Consider the following 25,268-nt stretch of genomic DNA (forward strand, 5'->3'; position numbering starts at 1 on the left):
GCATTGGTTTGTAGAGATGCTTAGATTTTGTGCCATGATAGATTAGTTTCATTCTAGTGTTACAAAATTGTTACACTGGCCCGGCCGAAATCAATAGAAAATCATTTAGGTGAGATTTTTCCGCATCCAGTGAAGTCTTAAAAAAAGTGTTAAAGAATTTTTCTTTTTCACCTTCACCATCGTCATTACCATTTCAAACAATCCTTGCCCCTGCTATCACTTCAAACAAACATTCTGCGACAAAATATATCCTCTTGCAATATGGTTTTATACCTCTTAGGACATCTGCAGTGTGAAAACAATTATGTTTTGCACCTGCGCAAACACTACTGCGTCAGAATATTCCAACTTCAGGCCTTGTTAGTTCACAAAAATAAAATTTTTTTGAATATCACATTAAATATGTTGGCATATATTTAAAGTATCAAACATAGACTAACAAAAAAATAAATTATATAGCTCGCTTAAAAACCGCGAGACGAATTTATTAAACCTGATTAATCCATCATTAGCACATGTTAGTTACTGTAGCAACTATGATTAACCATTGACTAATTAGACTTAAAAGATTTGTCTTATGATTTATAACTAAACTGTACAATTATTTTTTTATCTATATTTAATATCCATACATATATCAAAAGATTCAGATTCGATGGAACGGTGAAAATTTTTTTTTGTGAAAAAGTAAACAAGGCCTCACTGTGTGAGCATCGATTTACAGGGCCACCTCTCTCCTCTTGATTGCTAGGCGAATTTGCAACTTGCTTTGCTGGAGTTGACATTTTTTTATCCAACTCGGTTCGAGGCATCAGCAAGATGCGATTTTATATTTGACACTCGCGGTTCGTTAGCCACAACGTGCTCGGTTCGATTTTCCATCACTATGGTTCGATTCAGCTGCCATTAACTTATATATGTTTTTTTTTTTAAAAAAATCTTGAGTAATCTAGAGATCGAATAAGTCAATTATAAAATTTAGTCTTTTTCTATAAAGTCAGGCTGTACTATTATCCGTACTCTAATTCTCCTGCTACTCCACACTGTTTATATAAAAGAAAAACATATAAAAAATATAAAATCCTAACCAGTTCTTGCTAAAATTAACGGCGTCATGACTCATGAGAGACCGCCAGAGACCAGAGTTGTGGGCTTGAGGCTGGGGCGCTCCGGCTGCGCAACACATCTCGGTGGCAACGGTGTTCAGGCGGACTCCCCGGCGATTGCGGCTGGCCGCGATGCATCCAGGGCGCATCCTCCTCGCTGGGCTCCGGCGCTCAGCCTCTGTCGCTTCTTCCGTTGCTCAGTCGCCAAAGGTGAGAGTTTGAGACCTTTGTAGTCGCCGCATCTGAGACCACCATTTGTGCATACTCTTCCTTTTTCAGTCTCAAAAGTTTTTCTGTGTCACGTCGATACGCTGCTGTCCAATAGCAGAAAGGGAGAGCAAATCTGGATCTGCGGTTTCGAGGGATATGTTTACCAAAAAAATGCCTAATCTTTATCCACAACCAAGTCTACATAAGAGGAAGGCCAATAAAGAACAACCTTTGCATCCGTGCCCACGCTTGCCTAAGAGCATCCCTTCTCTCCTCCACATGTCCTGAAATTTACACCACAGCTTAAAGTTAAAATCCAGGAAAACAGACCCTGAGCTGACTACGCAATTGCAAAGAGATGTAGATTCATTGCAGTGGTACTTGTGCTATGCTGTTCCATAGTTTAGAACTGGCACTGTACATTGGTGAATTTATCGGCTTCACTAACAGAAGCTGCTTTTGGCAAATCGCTATTACTTCACTGAGCCATACCTGTAAAGTAGTTGATGAACACATTTCTTGGAAGAACCATTTTAGATATGAATTATCGTTTAGTTAATTTGATACTATCACTGATTTGTCAGGGTAAGCAGTTTAGCTGTTGGATCATTCTTCCAAGTTAGCGCTTTTCAGTATCCTTTGTGCAGCCTACATTCCTTCTGCTTCTACATGAAAGCAATGCATCAGACTTCCCCCAGTGATAAGTAAGCAGTTTAGCTGCCAGGGGTAAGCGGTTTGAAATAATATCGGCAGACGTAGGCCTTTCAAATATTTTTCATTTCTCTGATATAGATTACAAAAGAGGAAATCCATTCCCACATGCTGCACAGCCATACTGTAGAAACTGGTTATGTCAACTATGCCCTTGAATTGCTCAGTCAAATTAAACCACATGTATGCATGCAAATACGATGTTTCCCTCATCACAGATTCACTATATATGATGCTTTGACATTACCTTCTTGGCTTCTTTCTTCACAGAATATGTGTTATTGGAACAGAGTTATTTGGAGTTCACGTTATTTTCACAGCGCAAGTGGCAGTACTTTCGGTGAAGGAGGCTCAGCAGCAAAGGTAGCGATGGACTCTCCTCGCACTGTCTCACAGTGCCATGTTGACTGTTTTTATTCTTCTTGAGCTTGAATTATAGATATTGATCCTATTGAGCTCGTATTAATTATTAAGAAACAACTTGATATGTATTATGCCTACATATTGATATCGTACTTGTTTCAATCATGCAAAGTTTTGACACCATAATAAAAAGGCAATTAGTTAAACTTAATGTATCATTCTTTTCTTTCTGTGTAGTAGGAGCTGCCAGACCCCTTTGCCCTGATTAAAGAGGAAGTGTCTGAAGTCACAAATCGATTACGCTCAATGGTGGTTGCTGAGGTGCATAATCCAATTGCGACCTTCTCCTAAAACCTATGATTACCATATTTTAAATCTTGAAATACTGTTTAAGTACAATGCTCTCCTTTTCTCAAATTTTAAGCTTTCGTGTGAACTATTCTACGCACGGAACTTTTTAGATTCACTGTGACTACAGGTACCCGAATTGACATCGGCAGCTGGATACTTCTTCAGAGCTGGAGCTGAAGGGAAACGAACGTGCCCTACTGTAAGACCAGAATTTGGAGTGTTATTATTGAATGTGTTGCTGTTATACTATGGGCATGGCATACTATTTTCTAGTTCAAGCGAATATATATAATTACTCATTCCTTTTGTCATTGTAAGTTCTTGATCATTGATGTTTCAGGTTCTGCTATTGATGGCTTCAGCTATAAGCACAGACATGAGTGATCCAATTGTTGGCTCAGAGAATAAGCCTCGTGCAAGGCATATGCGTGTTGCTGAGATAACTGAAATGATTCACGTACACATCTGAACCTCCTTGCATTTGACACTCTATTCAGAATTATTTATTCCAATGATTCATTTTCTATCTTGCATCTTAGATATCAAGCCTTATCCATGACGATGTTTTGGATAATGCTGATACTAGGCGTGGTATGGACTCATTGAACTTCACAGTGGGAAAAAAGGTAATATGATAATTTCTGTCATAGCTAAGTTGTCTATTTAAAACAGGCAAATACAGCGTAGTTTGGTAATTGTTCTATAAAAGTGAAAATATGAAGGATTACCATTTTGAAGGTAGCTGTTTTATTTAACATGTACAAATCAATCAATTGCTTTTCAGTAGCTCCACCTAAGGTACTTCATTTTATTTTAGGTACTTTCTTTTATCTTTTTATAGTTAATCAAAAACCAAAATGTCAACAATTTCTTTTAATATGTCATCCCTGTTTTCTTCCTGTTAATGTAAATAATGGTTATATTTGTTTTTCAGCACATTCATCTCATAAGTAAAGATTGTGTCCAAGCTATGCTATAAACTTTGCAAAAATGTAAATCAACTATGTTTTTTTTCATATTTGCCTCTAAAAAAATGGTAAAGCTGAAGCTTTTTTGCAGCTTGCAGTTTTGGCTGGTGATTTTCTACTTTTCAGGGCATTTTCTGCTGCTGTGGCTCTTGACAATACTGAGGTGTGATGTTTATTCTTTATTTTTATGCCAAAAAACTATTCTTGTTCAAATTTATTGACAATGTTGCTAATAAAGCATTTATGAGTGGGGATTCTCATGAATTGCTGCATAGAGACAACATAACCAGTTTTTATTAGCATGTGATATGCCATGACACTTTGCATCTTTATCCATCTCTACAACGTCAGATTTTGTCAGTTACTTTCCACTCTGTATCTTCACAGGCTGATAACATCTAGACACCCACTTGTTCTCACTGCAGGTTGTATCATTACTAGCAACTGCTGTAAATAATCTTGTAACTGGTGAGCTTATGCAATTGACAATAACCCCAGCACAGCGCTGCAGGTAGATATTCAATTCATTTCTCACTTCCTACTATCAAGCTATTCTCGAGTGCAGTTTTTACTAATGAAATACAGTGCTCATCAACTTTGATAAGGTTGAGATGTGAAGGTGTCCAATGTTTTCAGGTTGTCCGTTAATCGCGATTAGTCGTCCTGGTCAGTCCTAGGTGTTCGATTAGGAGGTCCGACTCGACCAGCTCGACCAGAAAGCTGGTTGTCTGATTAGTTGTCCGACCAGGACATGGACAACCAGTTTGGTTACTCTGTTTTTGGGCTTGTTTAACTGGGCTGGTATGTGGGCTGCTGGGCTTGCAGCTTAGCCTGTTAAGGTTAGTATAGATAGCATGGAGGCACCTTGCTGGGGGTATGGAGATGCTATTGGTTGTCCTCTTTCTCCAGAAATAGTTAAGAAGGAGATGCAGGCTTACATCAAAAAGAATTCAAGGACTGTTCTTGTGGAGGCACAAAGTGAAGATGAAGAGGAACAAGATGTTGCCGCTGCAGAAGAAGCTAAAGACTAATGCAGTCTTGATGCTTCCTTTATTGTGTATAATATAGTATGTATATATATATATATATATATGGGTATATGTCTTGATATACATGGACGACCAGGGTCGATTAATCGACTTGGTCGACGATAAATCAAGATTAATCATCTGGTCGGTCCTAGGTCGACCAGGTTCGACCAGCCGACCTGAAAACATTGAAGGTGTCACCATATCAGATTAGTTCTGTACTCCCTCCTTTCCAAATTATAAGTTGGTTTGGCTTTTTTAGTACATCCAATGTCTAGATACATAGCAAATTCGATGTACCAAAAAAGTCAAAGCGACTTATAATTTGAAACAGAGTAAGTAGAATACTAGTATGTTGCTACGGTCAATCAATTATAAGCTCTTCATTTTTCTTTCTTTCTTTCTGATCTATGTGTAAGTAGCTGTATCTGTCTATATTGGATGTGTACTTATGTTACTTTTTCATTAAGACAAAAGATGTTCACTAATAATTTTACGTATCGCCATAATAGGTCACTAGTGCCTGAGGCCTGAGCATCAACTAAAAATTAACCTAGTTCTAGATTGAAGGAACTGGAAAAAGGAAAGTAAGAATGGTCGATGGATTCACCAAACTATAATAATATGTGAACCCAACAGTTCTAATGTTTTATTACTTAAGTTGACACATGCTCATGAATGCTGTACAGCATGGATTATTATTTGCAAAAAACATACTACAAGACAGCTGCGTTGATTTCAAACAGCTGCAAAGCTATTGCAGTTCTTTCTGGGCAAACAACAGAAGTACAGGCTCTTGCTTATCAGTATGGCAGACACTTGGTATGTTGGTATTTTTCCTTACCCAGAATCTGTTGCCTTTCTTGCTTACCATGAACCGCTAGGATGACCCACTCTATAAATCTCTGCCAGGGTATAGCATATCAGTTGATTGATGATATCCTCGATTTCACAGGCACATCAGCTTCACTAGGCAAAGCTTCCTTTACTGATATCAATCAAGTAATACAATTAGTTTCTCAAGTATCTCTTGATAGTATTTTACCTTTTTCATATATTAACATGCAAGGAATTATGTATGGACAGGGAATTGTGACGGCTCCCGTACTGTTTGCGATGGAAGAGTTCCCCCAACTCCGTGAGATTGTCGAACAGGGATTTGATGACCCTTCAAACGTTGACGTGGTTTGTATTGAAACTGTACCTTTTCCCTTTTTTCTGGTAAAAATGCTCCAACAATTTGGGTTGCGAAATGTTCATATCTTGGCTAGTGTGGTCACAGACGTGCCCATTTTATACACTTATAGGTCCTCAAATACCTTCAGAAAAGTCAAGGAATCGAGAGGACGAGGTTACTTGCTGCTGAACATGCAAAACTAGCTGCGGTAGCTATCGATGATCTTCCTGCGAGCGAGGACCCAGTTGTGCTTAGCTCGAGGCAAGCGCTCAAAGATCTTACTCAAAAGTTCTTGAGGAGAACAAAGTGAACTGGTGGCGGAAAGTGTAGAACTGGCTAAGCATGCCAGCAGGCTTCAATACATCACCATGCATGTTTTTGTTGACGAACAGTTTGTTATGGTGACAGATGAATTTGGGAGGTTGGGGACGAGAGTACTACCTCTCTTTTTCCTCCATTTTCAAAGCAGCAGAATTGTACGACCTCAATGAAACCGTGCATCTTGGTTATTGTATTGTCAAGGACAAGCCATTTCATCTTGTATATGCCACCACCACCTACATGCTGCACATTGCATGGCGACAGGTTGAGCCAAAGCTAAATGGCATCACCCTTTTATTTTATTTATTTATTTATTTATATTTTTTAGGGAATATTGCAGTAACCATTTCCTCCTTTTTGCTGTCCATTACTGTTTTGTGATTTATTCACACACGTTTTTTTTGTAGGCCTTTCAATATTATACATCGATTTTATAGCAACTATACATATATATTAAGAGAAATTAATGGTCAAAGATTCGAAGTATGAATCTTTTTTTTTAAAAAAATTATAATTCGCATAGTAAAAATGACTACGATGGAGGGACTACACAAGATTATTCATATGAAATGATATGGTTACGGGGTTGGAGTATGCTTTTCTCAAAGTTTTTTTTGTTCATCATATTACAATTTCATTTCATTGATTTGAAAAACAAATTGAAACACAAGTGTGGATCTAAACTAAATATTGGAGGCAATGAAGATCCAAAATAACACTTGTTAGCTACATGTCCATACATGTGACATGTCTCCCATTTCCAGATAACTGATGTACATACAGGCGTCAACGTGCCCGTTCACTCCTTACACAGCAAGCAGCCAGCAAAGACCAAAAACAGAACACTACTAGGCTGTTAAGCGACAGGTAGTGCACCAAAAGTCATCCTGCAGGGTTTATATGACAGCTGAACTAGGCAACCTAACCACACTGCCCACCAGTTCAAAGCAGGAGCTGGGGATGATGATCACAGAGAATAGTAGTCATGGATGTAAGTGTAGTATCTTGGGTCATCACAGGTCACATTGCGCAAGTCCGGGCTTGGGGGTTCTGGGGACCAAGGGGGTGAATAGTCATCCCAGTAGTAGTCACCATAGGAATCATCATCATCTTTGGCAGTTGTTGGAGGCGGCAATCCCTCGCCATTTCCCTTTGGCTTGTTGTCCGTCGAACTGTCGGCCACCAGGAAATCAAAGACTTCGGTGCTAGCCAGCGCCGCGGTGACATCCTTCTTCTGCAGTGTCCTCCTCATGTCCTCCTCAGTGTGAAGCCACGCCCGCAACGTCAGCTCCTGGATGAACATCTCACAAGCCTTGGCGAAGAGCAATGGTGCCTCGCCTGCAACCCTTTTTGGGATGTTGGAGTCAGCCTTCATGATCTTCTTGATCCTTGCTAGCGGAAGGCTGTGGGTCTTGAAATTAGTTGTCTGCTTGATCTCGGCAAGCTGGCCAGACCAGAAGGCCTGGAGCGGTTGCTGGCAGTGGCAGTGATCGTCTTGCTGGGATTGGGATGCAACCTGGTGGTGATGTGAGAGTGGAGGTTGGATCACTGGGGCATCATCCTGGAAGTCTGAAGGAATGGCATCACCGTTTGTCACACCTTCGCTCACTGCACTCTCAGAGGGTTGCCCTTCCGTGTCCATGATGCACTTCAGAGTGCAGCCGCTGCTGGACATGTCAGTCAATCACAGATAATCACTCGTTAAATTTGTATAAGCATTACATGCAGTCACTAGAAGTTAACACTATTCAGAATGAAAAAAAAAATCCCGAAATGACAAAACATCCAGCAAGAAAACAAAGTAACAAGAACTTTTGTCATCAGAATAGAAAGACATAAGATTTTCTACTTTCTTTATATATACAATAACTCAGGAAAAATTGTTATAAATGCCAGAATATAATAGAAATTTGGCGGCCCTCAGTCTTCTATCTTGCACAGCACCCTAAAAAGATTTTCTGACAAAATTGTTAAATGGCACAAGTATTGAACAACTGACATCCTCAGTTGCTCCTCATAGGTCACCAGCCTAAATGGTTTCCCTTATAATCAAGGGGGGAATCATTCTAAAAATGTTGTGTTAGGCTACCTGACATACAACAAATACAAATCCATGTTGATATTTTTATTTTCATGCAAACTTAACCACAAAATGGAACCCCCATAATAGAACAGAAAATCTTGTCTTACATAAAAATCACCACATTACCGATTCTACTTAATTATCACACCAAAAAATATCGTTAAAAAATAACATGACAGTCACTAAATTGCACAAGGGACAGTAAACATCGTCAATTATTGTTCCAGGCTTCCAGCTACTGACTGATGCCTTTGTAGAAACCTCTATTTTATTTTTCCTTTAATTTCTTGTCTATTACATAAAAAATAGAACATTCATGACAAATCAAAGTCTCACCATTGTCAAACCTATATTAAAAATGTGTGATCCTTGAAATCTACATGACTGGCCATGCATGTTACATCATTCACCACGTAACCCTCCTCTCTAAATTAGACAGTAACAGATAGAGAAAACTTTCCTTCTGGTGTGGTATTTGCTCAGGTTGGCACAAATCAACTTGGATAAACCCATATTCAAAGTACTAAATGGACAGACAACATGAAAAATGCAATAGCTCCATATTTAAACTTAAAAAAAGGGGAACAATGCAACATCTCACAAGATGGCATCCATGGCTGCATGATGAACCTACTTATTACTGGGTGTCTGTAGAGTCGTGGTTTAGCTCCTCTTCAAACAACTCAAAACGATTTCAGCGATCATAGTTTCTTTGCATTACATGCAAAAGTTCAGAAATTTAGGTGCAGTTGCATTGACCTGAAACAATACTTCACTAGATAGACACCTTTCTTGCCCCCTCAATCCCTCTCTCAGTTTTGGCTTTGCAAATGCCTACCCTCCTTTTCCACTTTATCTGCTGTCGCCTCGTTTGGCTAATCGATCAGAATAACACTCCACCAAGATCAGACACGCAAAAATACAAACATCCTACACGCAATGAAGCTACGCGTTAAATTGTCAGAAGCCATCGTGGAACGCAGCGACTGTCAAAACCGCCACAGTGGAAAAAAAAATTAAGAAAAAGAAAGAAAAAAAAAAGGAACCGCCACTGTCAAGACTGCCAAGAAAACCCCAATCCGACAGGACCCGGGTCCCCGGCCGGCAAGCGCAATGTCGCAAAGGCGGATCGCATCCGAGACTCGATGAAAGCAAAATTCGCCGCATTATACAAAGAATAAACAAAAGGGCTGGCAAGGAACGAAGAACCGCCCCCAACCGCCGCCAAGAAAACCAAAACCCCGGTACGGAACGAAGAAAGTCTAGGTTTTAAAACAGCGGTGCCAAGTTGAGAGAGACGGCGTATGACGGCTGACGGGCACTGTACCTCGGAGGAAGCGGCCCCGTGGCGAGGGAGTTGCGCGGTGAACAGCAACCGTCGAATCGGAGACGACGAGGAGGAGGCCAACGGGTCGTGAAGCCGTGGGCAATGGGAGAGACGTAGAGCCACGGGGTAACTCGAGGCTTCTTGTAGTGTAGCGCTGACTGCTCAGGACTCGTGTGTGGGCCATGCACGCTGGAGTTAACCAAAACGAGGTGTGTTTGTAGCATCTACAGTCAATGACTTTCCATCCATATTTTTTAGGAAAGTAAAGAAAAATCCTTTCTAAAAGTTAACTTCCCAATTCTTCATCTTTTCTAACTTAGGCCTTGTTTAGTTCCAAAAAATTTTGCAAAATTTTTCAGATTCTCCGTCACATCGAATCTTTAGACGCATGCATGGAGTATTAAATATAGATAAAAATAAAAATTAATTGCACAGTTTGGTCGAAATTAACGAGACGAATCTTTTGAGACTAGTTAGTCCATGGTTGGATAATTTTTGTCAAATACAAACGAAATTGCTACCGTGTCGATTTTGCAAAATTTTTTAGAACTAAACAAGGCCTTATATCTCTCTCTGTTTTGTACGTAAATATATGCGTGCCCTCCGTGCTTGGCATCTCTTTTTGCTCTTGCTTAGCGAGGCTCTTTATTCGCTTAGTGAGGCTCTTTGTTTGCTTAATGGGCCTTTTCGTTTTGTTAGCGGGTTTTTGGATTTGTAGAAACGAAATTTGCCAAACTATTGGAGATGAGATCTTTGTTTTCCTTCTGATATTATTTTGGAAGTTGACAAACAACAAGATTTAAGAAATGAATTTTGCCAAATTGTTGGAAATACTCTAATAACTCCACCCAAAAAAACTGCAGCACCTGTTTTAGGGCTTTTGATTGGTTGGCTTCCAAAATACTCCTATATTAAGTCATGATTTTTGCTATTGTTTGGTTTTCGCTATCAAAACTACCTTTTACAATTGGCTTACCAAATTCGTGGTAATTTTTTTCCGCAACTTTTGCTTGCCAAATCCTTGGTCTGGTAAATTTTAGATGCAAACCAATTAGACCCTTAGCAAACTCCGATTGCCTCACAAAAATTATAGTTTTGAGGTTTTAAATTTATTCTAGAAAAAATGTTGTTGTAGGTGTAGACCCCACCACTTTATCCTAAATCAATGCAACAACCCTACTTTCTCATCTCTCCCACATCTTTCATTGCCCGTCCTCTTACATCTTATTCTCTGTCGTTGCGTAAGTGGACAATGCGTGCCACTCTCTTCTTCTCCAAGGGCATGGAGGCTGGTGTCGGGGCTCTTCTTCTCCACTAGTGCGGAGGTTGCCCGAGCTCCTCCTCTACCGGCACAGAAGGCTATGCCCTTCTCTTCTCCTTCACCGATGTGGAGGCCACGCTCGCCCTCCTCTTCTCCTCCACCAGCATGGATGCCACGCCTGCCCCCTCTTCTCCATCGGTGAGGAGGCCACGCCCGCTGTTCTCCTGTCCTCCACAACACCCCTCTGTCATCCTCTATCGCCAAATTCGTTGCCAGCCCCAACACTCTGCCCTTCCCTCACATATATTTAGTCGAGCCATCTAGGCTAACCCCTCAACCACATCTTCTATCGACGAGGGCGGGCATAGATTTCAGCGACACGAACACAACAGGTGTCGATGACGTGAGCCCTGACACGGTGGGCATGGTCGTTTGGTGCAGTGGCGGAGTGTGAACTAAAATTAGGGGGGGGGGGATTTGCGAATGTGTGAGCTCAGGGAGCCAATATGGCAATATACTCAAAGAGACACCACTCGCCATATTTAACCAACTACAATGCCTTCTGTGGTGCCGAGGAGTGCAACAGAGGCCAGAGAGCAAGCTCAGTAGCGCTAGCAAGCGTCGTAGTAGTGCCAATACCAACGATCTAGCAAAGCTCACTTAGTTCGAAAATTATCATAAAGAACTATCCGGACAAGCGAATTATGATAGTGGACATCTCAATCTTTGTAGTATGTACCAGCCTGATGCACTATAGTACTACTACTTGCATACAGTTAAAATGAGAAGTCAAATCATAAAAGGATAATGGATAGAAAAGACTAGCTGCAGTCTATTCTTGGCGATTGGTACTACTTCGTCAACTGAAGAGAGAAGGAGAGAGAACATAGGAGTCTGTAGCTATTTTGACTTTCTTGTTGGTTTGTGTGCGACTCCTAGAACAGTCGTAATCTTGGGATGAAGAGAGTTTTTTTTTTGAAAGGCTAAGATTTTCACTACTTTAAATGCATAGTACAGATATGGAGGGAACAAACTCATTCAAAGTTTTAAAGTGCTATTTGCACACAATGGCGAGGTAAATGCACGATAGCTTGACATGAGAAAAGGCAAGAACTTGTTATAGAAGCTAGTCTTGCCTGTTTTGCTAGCCTATCTGCAACTCCATTGCTTTCTCTTCTAATATTTATTGTGAATGTTTCATTCCTTGTGTGGTTTTTGCAAGTAGAGCAAGAGTAGGTCTGATGGACCATTGTCCTAGATGAAAGCGTGGAGAACCAGCTTGAGCAGCTATAGCAAGTAGTACTCATTATCTGTAAGAGAATTGACATCTTGTAGATTCGGAGTCCTTGCTAGTAGCTTGGCACCTAGCAGCAGAGCCTGTGCTTTCGCCTCTATATGATCCATGTGCTCCTTTGTAGCAACTTGAAAGGAAAAACGGAATTCGCCTGAGCCGTTAGAATGAAAATGTCAACGCCTGTTCTCTGTTGTCCAGGTGGTGTTTGCATGCATACTGAAGCATAGGAAAAACTCGTTAATTTAATTACCAAGAGCTAGGAGTAAAAATGGATATACTGCATTTGAGTATGCATTTCACGATTTAGGATAAAAATTTTCAAATTTCCTCAAACACTGATACCAGATTGGAGAATTCAAATCTAAATGTAAATTTGGATATTCAACTCAGTTTTGAAAGGAAAAAGGATCATTTTTTAATATGAGAAAAACCATATCATGTTAAAATTTCAATACAATTGTAAACATAACGAATACATTTTTTATATCAACTAATGTGTTTAGTATCGAGTTTAATGAATAAAAATATGTTTTTGATCCACCACGTTCTTATCTCAGTTAAACATTTTAAATAAAAAATCTACTTGTTTAAAATGAACTAATGGGATCTGCCTTTGAAATATTTTAAATAAAAAGCATTTACTAGTTTCAAAGGTGCACAGGAAACGCCGAGAACCAATCGCAGGGAACGTGCACGTTCAGTTCGAGCTAGGACGGCCAAAATTTCCTTGGCTGTGCCGATTTTTGGTGCCATTCCAAGCGCTGGGCAAATTACTGGAACAGTGCACAAATTTGGCTCAGCACTTTAGGGTAAAAAACCAAATGAGCCCTACATGTAAAAAACAAAATGTACTGTAAGCTGTCACATCACAACGAATATATGAAAGGAGAGGGTAATAAAAACACGTCAGCACCGTTCTTAACTCTATATGTCGAGGGGTTCACTCGAGAAAAATTATATTCCCTCGCTTTTAAATTCTAAGTTCTTTTATATATAGATATGATATACTTAGATGTATATTATAATATAGTCTATGGAAGTGATTCGTTCGTTACCCATACATGCCAAAGGATGCCAAGCTAAAATTTGCATTGGGTAATTTGACTAAAATTGGTCTTCATTTGGTTGCGCGTCAAATTTTGGCTTGTTGTTTGGCAAAATTCGTTTTTCAAATCTTGTTGTTTATTAACTTCCAAAATAATATGGGGAGGAAAAAAAGATATCATCTCGAACAGTTTGGCAAATTTTGTTTTCAAAAACCCAAAAACCAAACAAAGAGCCCCGCTAAACATGAGGAGAAAGATCGATGCCAACCACGGAGCCCGCGCGTAACAGGAGATATGCCAAGTTGGAAAAGATGGGAAATTGAGATGCGAAACTGCTGGAGAGGATTTTTTCTCATTTTGCTAAAAAAATTGTGGATGAAAAGTCATTATTTTGCTAAAAAAATTATGGATGGGATCATCCATAATTTTTTTAGCAAATGAGAAAATACTCTCTCCAGCAGTTTGGCATCCCAATTCTTCATCTTTTTCAACTTGCACATCTCCCCGAGGCTCTTCATTCGTTTAGCGAGGCTTCTTATTTCGTTAGCGGGTTTTTAGAAATGAAATTTATCAAACTGTTGGAGATAAGATTTTTTTTCTTTCCCATATTATTTGGGAGTTGGTAAACAACGAGATTTGGGAAACGAAATTTACGAAACAGTTGAAGATGTTCTTAGCTCTTCCATTTGGCCAATTTGATGGCCAAAACAATCAAGGCACTGGTTACTATCATTAACTAGCAAACTGGGGGATGTATTGTGAGGCCTAGCAGGGCGAACAAAGAAAATGGGGATGATATCAGGAGAGTAACCCTAAATTATATACTCCATTAGTTCCAAATTATAAGTTGCTTTGACTTTTTAATATATCTATTTTGCTATGCATCTAGATAAATAATATGTCTAGATATATAGCAAAACGGATAAACTAAAAAAAATCAAAACAACTTATAATTTGGAAAGAGTAGATGTCACTAGAGACTAATATGGAGAGAGCAAGCAAATAAAACACTCTTTCAGAACTATAGTTTTATTCGTAACTTTTTATAAACTTAAAACTTTACAGAGTGTGGCCAGGATGGTGATAGTAATGCTCACAATACGGTATGGGACATTCATCCTGATTAACTAATATCTGAAGCCACTCACATCTCTGAAGTAAACCAGTAATTGTAAGTACTCCACTGGGACTTTGTCAAACCCACACAATCCTGGTTTTAGCACTTGCATTAGTATCAGCATTAACCTTTCGGAATCAAGCAGTTAAACATAAAGATATAGAAGTTTAGTTTCATTTGAGTTTTGAAAAAGAGAACTATCAGCATTAACCTTTCGGAATCAAGCAGTTAAACATAAAGATATAGAAGTTTAGTTTCATTTGAGTTTTGAAAAAGAGAACCAGGATTATTACAATCATATACAAGTCATGTCAGTGATCTCTCTCAAAAACCATTTCGTGATTCTTGAAGGGGTGTAAGGCCAAGTACAAGCAGTAACCTTTGCATAAATGTATGTCTCCATGAATAGATGGACTGATACACAAGCATAAGCCTATCCAGTATAAACCACAAGTTCAAAAGATAAAAACAGAACGTTAACAGGTCATGAAGCAGCTCAAACTTGTGACCTGTGACTCACAATATATGAATAAGTTCAACTTCCACCGGAACCAAGAATCCGACTTTTCCAAAGATGGCAATAATATAAACTCAGATGTAAACACTAAATATCCAAAACACTATGATGTAGGCTTAACGAACTTAGAGCATACACCATGACAATGACATATAAACAACTAATAGCACAACCCGCAACGGTTCAAACAGGACATTGAGATGATCGTAGAGAATAGTATGTCATTGTAGAATCTTGTGTCATCACAGGTCACTTTGCTCAAATCAGGACAGGAGCGCTCATCAGGGGACGAAAGGCGTCAGTCGTAGTCCTCCCAGTAGTTACCATAAGAACCATCACTCATCCCCCCCTCAGCGTACAACATATCTTCATCTTTTGATGAAAGGTAGGGCATAGTGAGCCTTGTAGTCTTCACCCTCTTTCTCTCCAATGACATGAAGGTCGGGGCAGCAAACCTTATTCTGCTGTTTGTGAAACAAGACATGTTTGAGGTTAGAGCATCGAGCTCGGAGTTCACCATTGACATGGAGATTGGAGTAATCAGAGATGTCAAGGCATTCGAGATGGGGGCAGCCCTTGAGAATGGCATAGAGCCCTTTGTTGGTCAGGCTGTTGCCTGCCAACTGAAGAAGCCGAAGCTCAGGCAAGCTCTCTGCAATGGCAAAGGCAACCTCATTTATCCTCGCTTCCCAAGCTTCGGCAGTTTCCTCCTCTGATTCCTCGTCTTCATCTAGCTCACCATTTTGCCGGCGACATTCCATCTTCATCTCACGCCAGATCTCATCAGAATCATACCACTCCTCAATATTGATTCTTAGACGCTTCAACTGGGGGCACACAATGCCTAGATTCCTGAAAAAACCTTCTGGCATTATTTGATATGAACATTCTATCTCCTCCAGAAGCGGACATTTATCTACCATCATAACCAATGGCATATGCCAAAAGTATGCGCATGAGACAAGCCGAATGCTCTTCAAATAATTGGCCCTGCAGATATTATAGGGACAAAAACGGACAAGAAATCAAATCAAATGAGCAATATACGAAGTATCAACAAAGTTAGCAAAATTATATCAGGGCATGATTACGTGAAAAAAAAACTTGACATTGAGTACTGTCAATCCGGTTATAAAAATATAGCATTGGTTGACCCAGAGTCCATATAGGCATTTTTTTCCCAAAATCAAGTCCATATAGGCATTGGTGGGAATAAATATGCAATTTATGTTTGTGGGTCAGACAAGTGTTTAATTGGTGGCTGCACTGGACAATTACAAAATTCATAAAAGAAACCGGAAATATAATTATGGCTGAAGTGACATCGGGTTACTAATGGGACAGATCCATAGGCATCATGTGTATGCCTAACAGGGGTGTTATTAGTGGTCAAAAGCAGCTACTGCTTAGTGGGGTTAAATAATTGTTGTACTACTGCATAAATAAATCCAGAAATGAAGCATAGTTAAAGTTCCTAAAGCCCCAAAACTTGTCCTAATTGTTTTCCCTTTTCCTCGTCTAATAAAAATATGGCAAAGCTCTTGCCACATTTCTAAAAAAAAAAAATCTGTTCTAATAAGAAATTAAGAACTGAAATTTAGCATGGCAAGAAAATACCTGTTTCCAATGTAATCCAAGAGTTCGTCGGTAACAAATTGTTGAGCCCAGAATGACTCCATCCTTCCATCTGAGCGATCTATGGCTACTCTTGCCATGGCACACAAGATACTTGTGCTCTTCGAGAAAACTAACTTATGGCGAGTCATGTCCACAAAACGCCAAATTTCTGGTGCCTTTGCAGCTGCCAGCCATGAGCGGCACACAAGGCCTGCACCCATGAGGACCTCAATGGCCCCAAGCTTCATGAAGATTGAGGAGAGAGGGTCGAGTGGGAGCTCAGACCAATCCCTCACAGGTGACTCCAGCAAGGGGCTTGGGTCCACATCCATTGTGCAAACTGGTACCTAAGACTGGAGTCAGTGAAAAAAATTACAAGCTGTAAGTTGTAACTACTAAGGGGTGGTTAGAGATGTTAAAGTTTAACAGGTAATGTAGCATTTTCATTTTATTTGACAATTAGTAGCCAATCATGGACTAATCAGGCTTAAAGATTCGTCTAGCAAATTAGTGTTTAGCTGTGTTTTTAGTTTCATAAATAATCTATATTTAGTATACTATAAATGTGTCCAAATATTCGATGTAATAGGTGATAAAAAAAAATCAGCCTCAACCAAACAAGGCCTAAAATAGCGTGAGCACTGTAGAAAGTAAAAAAAAACACACACACCATTATAGGATGAATTAGGCGGTTTTTCATTAATTAAGAAGAAAATATGCACATACATTCGAGTCTAAGAGAACTCAAACTTGGATGGTTAGGATGCATGACCACGCCTCCCATCTCAATAGATCGATTGTACATTTGTACCACAAGAGACAGTTGGATAAAACCCTAGGTCGATATGTGGAAAGTCGAAACCACCAAAAAATAACACTGTGTTTGCAAGATAGTAGCTTATTCCATCTAGCATTTATAAGCTATTTCACAAAACCAGATCATAGAAACCAAAAAGGAAAACCTACGGGCATCAGACGACTTAGATTGAAAGTGTAGATTAAATTATGATGCTATATCTTGTACTAAATAAAAACTGTTAGGAACATGTCTGATGGGTGATGGCTGCTGCAGAGAAAAGAAGAGGGGAACGATTGACAAGTCAGGAATGAAGGCCGGTAAAGTTCTTAACAAACTAGGATCATCCTAAGAAGAGGACATTGTGTCGACCACTTGTTTCAAGAAACTGAGAACAACATCCCCTTCTCGGCTCCTCCTAGAACTCAGGCAACAAGACAACAACGACGATGAACTGAACTACTAGACCATCTACCCGATCGATGACAAAGAAATAATAAAATGAAAAAAGAAATGCAAAAATCGTCTTGTCAAATCCGTCCATCGGCCAGAAATTTCAACATTTTCCCATCCCAACAAAACGTGGCCCTAATTAAGGTGAGGGAAGTTCAGATCCTGGGGACCGAACGAAGAAAAACCACAACTAGCCACGGGAGATCATTTAGTTCGTTACCTTCGCCTCCGGCGGCGGTGGGTGAGGTTCCTGAGCAACTTCGCCGGACGAGGGCTCACAGCCGCACTTAAATGGAGACCAAGAGGGAGACGGTTCCTAGTCGATTTGCTTCTGTTTTTTTTTTTTCCTTCAAAAGAAAAAGTCGATTTGCTTCTGTTGGGGGTGGATCGAGTATTCTATGGGCCGACAGGCCCAGAATGCGGTTGGGCCCGGTTTGTGTTTCTGCTGTATATGTACAAACAATGCTTGAAAGCAGGTAAACCCCATTTGTCTTCATAATATCCAGAAAAAAAGTGCATCATGAAAACAAAGTTAATCCTTTGTCAAAGACAGAGACCTATACCAGCTTGTCACTAGCACAACTGCACAACCCACAGGCTCAGTGTTACCTTGGATGCACTGATGCACCGATCTAAATGGCTGTACGGGGAACTGGAGCAAGAGTAAATTACAGACGAGGTTTGTCATTTCGCACAAGTACAGAGAGCCACTTTATGTAGTTTTACTCTTGACTAATTAACACATGCAATGAATTAGTAACCACAAAGACAGAAATCCATTTCCTAATAAGGAGGAATCCCAAAAGAAATACAACAAAAAATTGAGCAACAAAGTTCGGCATTTTGTAACAGGTTCAAGGAATTGCGACTAGAAAAGCTTTTCAATTTCGCTTCAGTTAAAATTCAATTATTATTAACACACAAAAGACAAAAAAAAAGGGGGGGGGGGGGGGGGCTTGTTCTTCCTTATCTCATCCCCTCTACCTCCATTTTGGCCACATCTCTTAATTTTGACTTAGATTAAACACCATGATCTAAAGTAAAATAGTACTCCCTCCGCGTGAGCTAATAATGACTTAAAACATTTTTTTTCTATATATCTATATAAAAACAGAGGAAGTAGCCTCCAAATTAAAGCAATAAACTACTACTCCAGGCATACAAAAAATACAGCAGCCTACCCGCGCAGGCGACTAATGCCATCCGTCACCGTCAGGACCACGAATAAAAAACTAGATCCGACAGGACAAAAACCCCATCCGGCAAGCCCGATGTCGGAATCACGCCCGCAACCAGAAAAGACCAAAGAAAGGATCACGTAATCAACGTCCGCATCACCTAATCGACGCCGCCATTAAGGAAGAACCGCTACCACCCAGCCGCCGCTAAGTAACCCAAGACCCGGAAAGAAAAAGGTTAGGTTTTGCAAGGACGTTCCAGGTGGTAGGTAGAGACGAGGAACAGCAGCTGTCGTTCGCCGTACCTCGGAGGAAGGCCGCGGCGGTGCCGGAACGCGAGCGCGACGAGCAACAACCGCCGAATCGCAACCTAACCAGTAGAAAGGGGGGACTTCTTTGGGCTTCCTTCTCTCTCTGTTTTTTTTTTACTTAAAAGAGTAAAAAAAAGACGACTTCTGTCTGAGGTTAGTGAGGTCAGACCAGCACGTGGATACTTGATTTATCCCACTCAATGTCTGAGGCTATGAGATAAATAAATCATCTAATATTCTTACATCCGATTTTATTAAAACTAATTGCATTAAGAGATTAGAGCAACTCCAAGGGAGTTGGCATTTAGAGTTTTTTGCAAAGTCCCAAATACAAATGCAAAGTCTAAAAAATAGAAGTACTCCAAGGGACTTTGCAAATCAAACTTGGCATTTGTCTAGGTGGACCCGGCAAACAAATTTTTTTAGCGCGAACGAGTTTCTCGCGCCGTATCCTACGATCTTGTTTTCCTGCGCGCCGATCTCCAGTCCTTCGCCGCCAATCTCCAGTCCAGTCCTTCTCCGCCGAAGATGGAGACATGGAGACATACCCGGCTGCTTGGTTGTCCATCTGTGCGGAGGCCGATGAAGGAGGGAAGGAGGGTGGCCTTGAACGGACAAAGGCCGGCGTGGGAGGGATGGCGGGCTGCCTTGAGTTCATGGCGACGGTCGAAGCGATCTGTTTGGCGGCGGCAGCGTGGGAGGGGACGATGCAAGACGGCGGCGCGATCTGGAGAAGCGAAGGGACCGCGGCAACCTATTTGTGGCGCGAAGAAAAGTCCCACTGTGCGGGAGTACGTCGCGGCCACAAGAAACCCGTAGATACGCCATTTGCCAAGCCAAGGAAAGTTTGGCATTTTTGCCAATTCTCCTTCTCCAAATGCCAACTTGCCCAAAATGCCAAACTCAAATGCCAAACCATTGGACCCCTCTTTTTCAGTTTTTTGGCAAATTCTAAAATGCAAAACCTATTTGCAAACTCCCTTGGAGTTGGGATGACATATCTATTAATAAGAAATGACATGAATACTTAGCCCTTATTTAGTTCACCCCAAAACTAAAAACTTTTCAAGATTCTCGTCACATTGAATCTTGTGGCACATGCATGAAGCACTAAATATAGACAAAAATAAAATCTAATTACACAGTTTACCTGTAAATCGCGAGATGAATCTTTTAAGCCTAGTTACTTCATGATTGGATAATGTTTATCAAATAAAAACGAAAGTGCTACAGTCCCGAAAACCAAAAAATTTTCACAACTAAACAAGGCCTTAGTAAAAGATAATGTGGATGACTTACATATTAATAAAGTAAAACATGTAGTGAGGATTATCTTTATACTCTCTCTGTCTCTAAATAAATAGATTCCTAAAGTTGTCTTAAGTCAAACTTTTCAAACTTTGACCAAATTTCTATAAAAAATATTAAGATTTGTAGTATCAAATTAGTATCATTAGATTTATCATAAATTTTATTTGCATGAGGCGCTCATTTTATGTCATATATTTTGTTCCTCTTTTCTATAATGTTAGTTAAACTTGAAAAAGTTTGACTAACACGGTTTCTAAAAATTGACTTATTTGGAAACGGAGGGAGTAAGAGATATAGATTTGTTTCCCTCCTCAAAAGTTATATAAGCTGGCTTATTAGTCTAATAGTAGTATGGTAAAACTCCACCTTAGATTTCAAAAATGCTGAAATAAATGGCCGAAGGTATTTGTCATCTATGATCTAGGGTGGTATTTACCATGCTAACCTATACGTTCCCAACCTAGTAACCTTGCACCGTAAAACAACTTATATAATGGACTGTTCGGTAGGGCTTCTGCATAAAGCCGTCTCCATTTCTCCTACCAAACAAGCCCAATCCCTGATCAGACAGCTCATGCCTAAAAGTTGTTTTCCAGCTCCGCTCCTAAGCACAGTTTCTTAGGTGAAGCTAAGAATACTAGCTTCTTCTAGTTGTCTCTCCGCTATCTTCAAGCCATTTTACCAAATATTTATGAAAACAGATTCAGCTCTACTGAAGCCTAAACCAACAAAAACTGATTCGCTAGATCGGTCGATTAAATGATTCATGCCATGCTTTGTACTTTTTTAATATACCATTGTTTCTCGAACGGTAGCAAATGTAGACATGATATATCGTTGGACACCAGTTCCTCGCCCAGCCACAGATGGCAGATCTACAGTAATGCAGACATTTTGCCAATTCCAACTGTGGAAGAAACATGGTGAAGCACTGAAAAAACTACTGTCAGCTCTATAAGTTCACATTATTATTACTCAACGAACACACAGAAAAGAAACAAATACGAGACACATCGGTGATAAAGTTGCCATTGCCAAGCAATGTTGCAGCAAGGAGGTTTGAGATCCCAAGCACCAGCAATCCCCATGTCACATTTATTTCAGGAACATGTGAGGTCCAACAAAGAACATCAGATCTTCAAGGAATCCACATAGACGCCATCAAAGGTTGCGGTGGTAAGGACCACAATTACTCAGTAATCATCATCGTCATCATCTCTCATCAGCATACGCATACCCTTGAGGAACATCCGATCTTCTGGGCCAAGCTCAGACTCATAGACACCATCAAGGTAGCGCATCGGGTCACAGTAATCATCATAATCATCTGAGTCCAGAATGTAGTCACAACCATCACTGTCGGTGTCAAAGTCAATACCAAGCCCAGAAGGTGACCAGATTGGTCCCTCAAACTGTAAATTATAGTCATCAGTTGAATCATAGGGAGGCTTCAGAGTCTTGATTGCAGCACATTTTGCCCGTAGGGCATCGTCCATCTGGATGTTGAAGCAGTGACGGATGTCGAGGAACTCCAGGTGGGGGCAATTGTCAAGGATGGCTGTCAGTCCTTCATTGGTGAAGTCATTGCCAAAGAGCTGCAGAGAGCGCAGCCCATGCATACTTGCAATCCCCAGGGCATTGTCATCCTTGTTGTACTTGATCTCGCTATCATCATCCTCAGAGTATTCAATATCTCCAAAGTTGTGGAAACGGTACTTGTTAAATCTGAAATGCTTCAGCTCCGGGCATGCTTTGCCAACCTCCTCAAACACACGCTTCCCATCTATATTTGTGAAGAGTGAAATCTCGAGCTCCTCAAGCAGAGGAAACTTCCTTATCTCCTCTTCAAATTCAACGATGTCTTGACAAGCAATGAGGCGGAGACTCTTTAGGGCCGGTGCCCTGCAAAGGTAGTATTTGTTCATTAGCAACCACTAAGCAATAAATACACCTTTGCTGTGCAAACAACCCTGTATAAAAAGCACCCATTCTTGTTGTGATAAAGTTACAGTTATTTGCTATGAAACAACAGTTGGAGATAACTAGTGAAGTACAAGATGAAACAATAATAACAGAGCCTTCACAAAGAGAGGCAAAAGTATGATGTGCAAAACAATAACTAGCTACCATCCTTGTCCGGATACAAAAGAGCATTAAAAAATAAGTTTAAACAGGGGGTTAAGTCATTTCACAGGATAACCACATACAATGACAAGTCATAATTTGGAATACTTTACTGGTACCAGACTCTTTTATATTTGGCATTTGGCATGAGAAATAATACATGGACACACTGGGCTGGAAATGCAGTTACAAGTTAAGATAGCAGCACCACTGCACCAGTTCATTGAGTTTGTTCCACTTGTTTCACATGGTCATCACTGGAAACATTAGAACCCAATTGCAGTTCGTTTCAAATTAAAGAGACTGTTCCATTGTATCAAAAAATTGATAGCAGGTAAACCTATAAATTTGTTAGACAAAAGACCACCTTCAGGAAACCTCAGACCATTCCGCATATAAGATGACAACAACATAAGTTTCTTCATTAATTGTAAGGATAAGTGGATAACACATATTTTTTGCAAGTACAGTTGATCTGAGGTTCAGTTAAATGTTAGGCTGGAGAACATCCAACAATGGAGTATATAAAACAACAAACATGAATATATTCAGAATCACCCATTAGATACATTTCATTTCATTCACTATCAGGAACGTATCACTAAAATATCAATGCAATGATGTAAGAATACAGTATGATATGGATCACAGTCCAATGCTTCATGCTTTGTGGAAGATGACACTTTATATCATCCATAAAAGTAAACTAAAACAAATCAAGCCTCTTATCCATTACTATATCAAATAATTATAGTCAGTATTTTAGACTAAAACTCTGACAGAAGACATTCCATGCTACAACACAGAAATGGGATGCTAAAACTCTCTACACGAAGAGCATTGCATATCGTCTATAGCGTCAACATATATTTTGTTGTCAAAACCGAGTAATGAATCTGTAGCTTTACCAAAATGTACCGTTCTGTGCTTGCAGCTTAACATTTTGATTACTCCATCCGCATAGCAAAAGGCACAACTGATATATTCAAACATCACCAACCGAGTAATAATCTGTAGTTTTACCTAAATGTACCGTTCTGTGGTTACAACTTACAGCTTAATATTTAGATTACTCCAACCGCATACCAAAAGCTACAACTGATATATTCAAACATCACTTGGTGGACCAAATCAAACACAGGGGCATACCGCAAGTGAGTAACCGAACCAATTAGCACGAAACTAGATTAGCAAGAGAGAATTTGGAGCGGGGGTCGAAATCTCACTCATCGCCGAGAAGATGGAGCACATCATCATCGGCCGCGTACTCGGCCCAGAATGCCTCGCACTGGCCCTTGGCGCGGCGGATGGCGGCCTGCGCCATCCCGTAGAGGTTGACCCGGCGGTCGAGGTCCGGGTGTCCGAGCATGTCGATGCGGCGCCACAGTGAGGGCTCGTCGCGCGCGGCGTGGCGCCAGGAGCGACACACCTTCCCGGCGCCCAAGAGGATCTCGATGTGGTCGAGCTTGCGGAGGATGGCCGATATCGCGTCCAGCGGCAGCGCCGCCCAGTCCCTCGTCTCCTCCTGGGCCTCGTCCTTCTTCCGGCCGCGGCCGCGATTGCGGCGGCGGCGGCGACCAGAGGAGGAGGAGGAGGAGGACGAGGGTGGCGGCGGCGGCGGCATCGGGGCACGAGCCTCGGGTTCGAATGGGCTAGGGTTTGGTGGAGACGGGCGCGGCGCGATGTCGGGCTTGTGTGCGAAGACGGCGAGCGGAGGAGGCCGCGGCGACGGTACGGGGCCCCTCGCCTGCTCGACCGCTGCCGCATCCGGGGCGAGGTGGAGACTGCGTGCGAAGGCGGCGGGCGGAGGAAACCGCGGCACCCATGTCGGGCCCCTCGAGGGGGTGCCCCGCGCGGGCTCTTCTGCCTCCGGATGCGGTGCGGGCGTTGCAGGTTTGTTGCGGCGGCGACGGCGAGAGGTGGAAGGCATCGCGTCGCGTTGGGAAGTTGGGACGAGAGGGGAAGAAGGGTTTAGGCTCGGCGATGAGTACGGTGGTGGAGAAGAAATGGAGATTTTTTTATTTTAACCTTTTTAAACAATATTTAAAATTAATATCATCGCTTCTTTATTTTTGAATCTAAGGCCCTGTTTTGGTTCCAGCGGTTAAATTTTACCTGCCGTCAAATGGAAGGTTTGAAAAAAAAGTAGTAAATATAGATTTTTTACAAAATTTAAAATATAGCTAGAGAATAATTTATGAGATGAATTCATTTTTTAAATCTAATTAATCTATGATTAATACTAATTATCAAATAAAATAAAAATACTACCGTACTTATTAAATTTTAATACTCTTAACTAAACACCGTACCCTTTAGATGTTTGGCCACACCCCAAGCGGCCAAAACATACTATGCTACACTTTAACACTCTTAACTAAACATCTCCTAAGGCCTTGTTTGGATGTTCTCGGATTCACCTCATTCCACATGTGTTGGAGTGGATTGGGATGGAATTTAGTTTAAGTTTCACTCCAATCCACCCCAACACATGTGGATTGATGCAAATCCGACTACATCCAAACAAGGCCTAACATGTTTTGCCACACCCCAAGCGGGCAAAACATGCTATGCTACCGTGTCATACTTACTGGCATG

At 40.8% G+C, this 25,268-nt stretch overlaps 4 protein-coding genes across 10 annotated transcripts; 1 reads left to right on the forward strand and 3 right to left on the reverse strand.

Moving 5' to 3' along the window:
* LOC8085019 (solanesyl-diphosphate synthase 1, mitochondrial) lies at window positions 1,114-6,560 on the forward strand. 2 transcript variants are annotated; one of them, XM_021465351.1, is made up of 12 exons: window positions 1,114-1,316; window positions 2,298-2,390; window positions 2,631-2,711; window positions 2,869-2,940; window positions 3,082-3,198; window positions 3,281-3,367; window positions 3,801-3,872; window positions 4,135-4,220; window positions 5,427-5,559; window positions 5,650-5,739; window positions 5,824-5,922; window positions 6,045-6,560. In XM_021465351.1, exons 1-12 carry the CDS (start codon window positions 1,239-1,241, stop codon window positions 6,222-6,224), a joined length of 1,188 nt encoding a protein of 395 aa, XP_021321026.1. In that variant the 5' UTR covers window positions 1,114-1,238; the 3' UTR covers window positions 6,225-6,560. The 2 variants fall into 2 exon arrangements, with proteins under 2 accessions (XP_021321026.1, XP_021321027.1); XM_021465352.1 differs by having other exon boundaries at window positions 1,269-1,316; window positions 2,628-2,711.
* LOC8071148 (nuclear transcription factor Y subunit C-3) lies at window positions 6,936-7,901 on the reverse strand. The gene has a single exon (XM_021465359.1). It carries the CDS (start codon window positions 7,875-7,877, stop codon window positions 7,203-7,205), a length of 675 nt encoding a protein of 224 aa, XP_021321034.1. The 5' UTR covers window positions 7,878-7,901; the 3' UTR covers window positions 6,936-7,202.
* LOC110437110 (putative F-box/LRR-repeat protein 23) lies at window positions 14,720-19,378 on the reverse strand. 6 transcript variants are annotated; one of them, XM_021465357.1, is made up of 4 exons: window positions 19,230-19,378; window positions 17,967-18,093; window positions 16,498-16,850; window positions 14,720-15,870 (listed from the first exon to the last, which is right to left on the reverse strand). In XM_021465357.1, the coding sequence occupies exons 3-4, from the start codon at window positions 16,827-16,829 to the stop codon at window positions 15,249-15,251; spliced, it is 954 nt and encodes a 317-aa protein (XP_021321032.1). In that variant the 5' UTR covers window positions 16,830-16,850; window positions 17,967-18,093; window positions 19,230-19,378; the 3' UTR covers window positions 14,720-15,248. The 6 variants fall into 6 exon arrangements, with proteins under 6 accessions (XP_021321032.1, XP_021321031.1, XP_021321030.1 ...); XM_021465356.1 differs by having other exon boundaries at window positions 17,967-18,188; XM_021465355.1 differs by having other exon boundaries at window positions 17,967-18,191.
* Window positions 21,302-25,133, reverse strand: LOC8085020 (F-box protein SKIP19). The gene is made up of 2 exons (XM_002445137.2): window positions 23,897-25,133; window positions 21,302-22,448 (listed from the first exon to the last, which is right to left on the reverse strand). The coding sequence occupies exons 1-2, from the start codon at window positions 24,598-24,600 to the stop codon at window positions 21,740-21,742; spliced, it is 1,413 nt and encodes a 470-aa protein (XP_002445182.1). The 5' UTR covers window positions 24,601-25,133; the 3' UTR covers window positions 21,302-21,739.

This window comes from Sorghum bicolor, chromosome 7 (genome assembly GCF_000003195.3).
Source record: "Sorghum bicolor cultivar BTx623 chromosome 7, Sorghum_bicolor_NCBIv3, whole genome shotgun sequence".
Classification (NCBI taxonomy): Eukaryota; Viridiplantae; Streptophyta; class Magnoliopsida; order Poales; family Poaceae; genus Sorghum; species Sorghum bicolor.

Excerpts from the sequence above, each read along its gene's own strand:
- LOC8085019 (XM_021465351.1), top strand. The coding sequence starts at position 1,239 with ATGCATCCAGGGCGCATCCTCCTCGCTGGGCTCCGGCGCTCAGCCTCT. Across the intron at positions 2,712-2,868 it reads GCTCAATGGTGGTTGCTGAG|GTACCCGAATTGACATCGGC; the intron begins GTGCATAATCCA and ends CTGTGACTACAG. Across the intron at positions 2,941-3,081 it reads GGAAACGAACGTGCCCTACT|GTTCTGCTATTGATGGCTTC; the intron begins GTAAGACCAGAA and ends TTGATGTTTCAG.
- LOC8071148 (XM_021465359.1), bottom strand. The coding sequence starts at position 7,877 with ATGGACACGGAAGGGCAACCCTCTGAGAGTGCAGTGAGCGAAGGTGTG.
- LOC8085020 (XM_002445137.2), bottom strand. The coding sequence starts at position 24,600 with ATGCCTTCCACCTCTCGCCGTCGCCGCCGCAACAAACCTGCAACGCCC. Across the intron at positions 22,449-23,896 it reads CTCCATCTTCTCGGCGATGA|GGCACCGGCCCTAAAGAGTC; the intron begins GTGAGATTTCGA and ends CTACCTTTGCAG.
- LOC110437110 (XM_021465354.1), bottom strand. The coding sequence starts at position 16,829 with ATGGATGTGGACCCAAGCCCCTTGCTGGAGTCACCTGTGAGGGATTGG. Across the intron at positions 15,871-16,497 it reads TTGGATTACATTGGAAACAG|GGCCAATTATTTGAAGAGCA; the intron begins GTATTTTCTTGC and ends TAATATCTGCAG.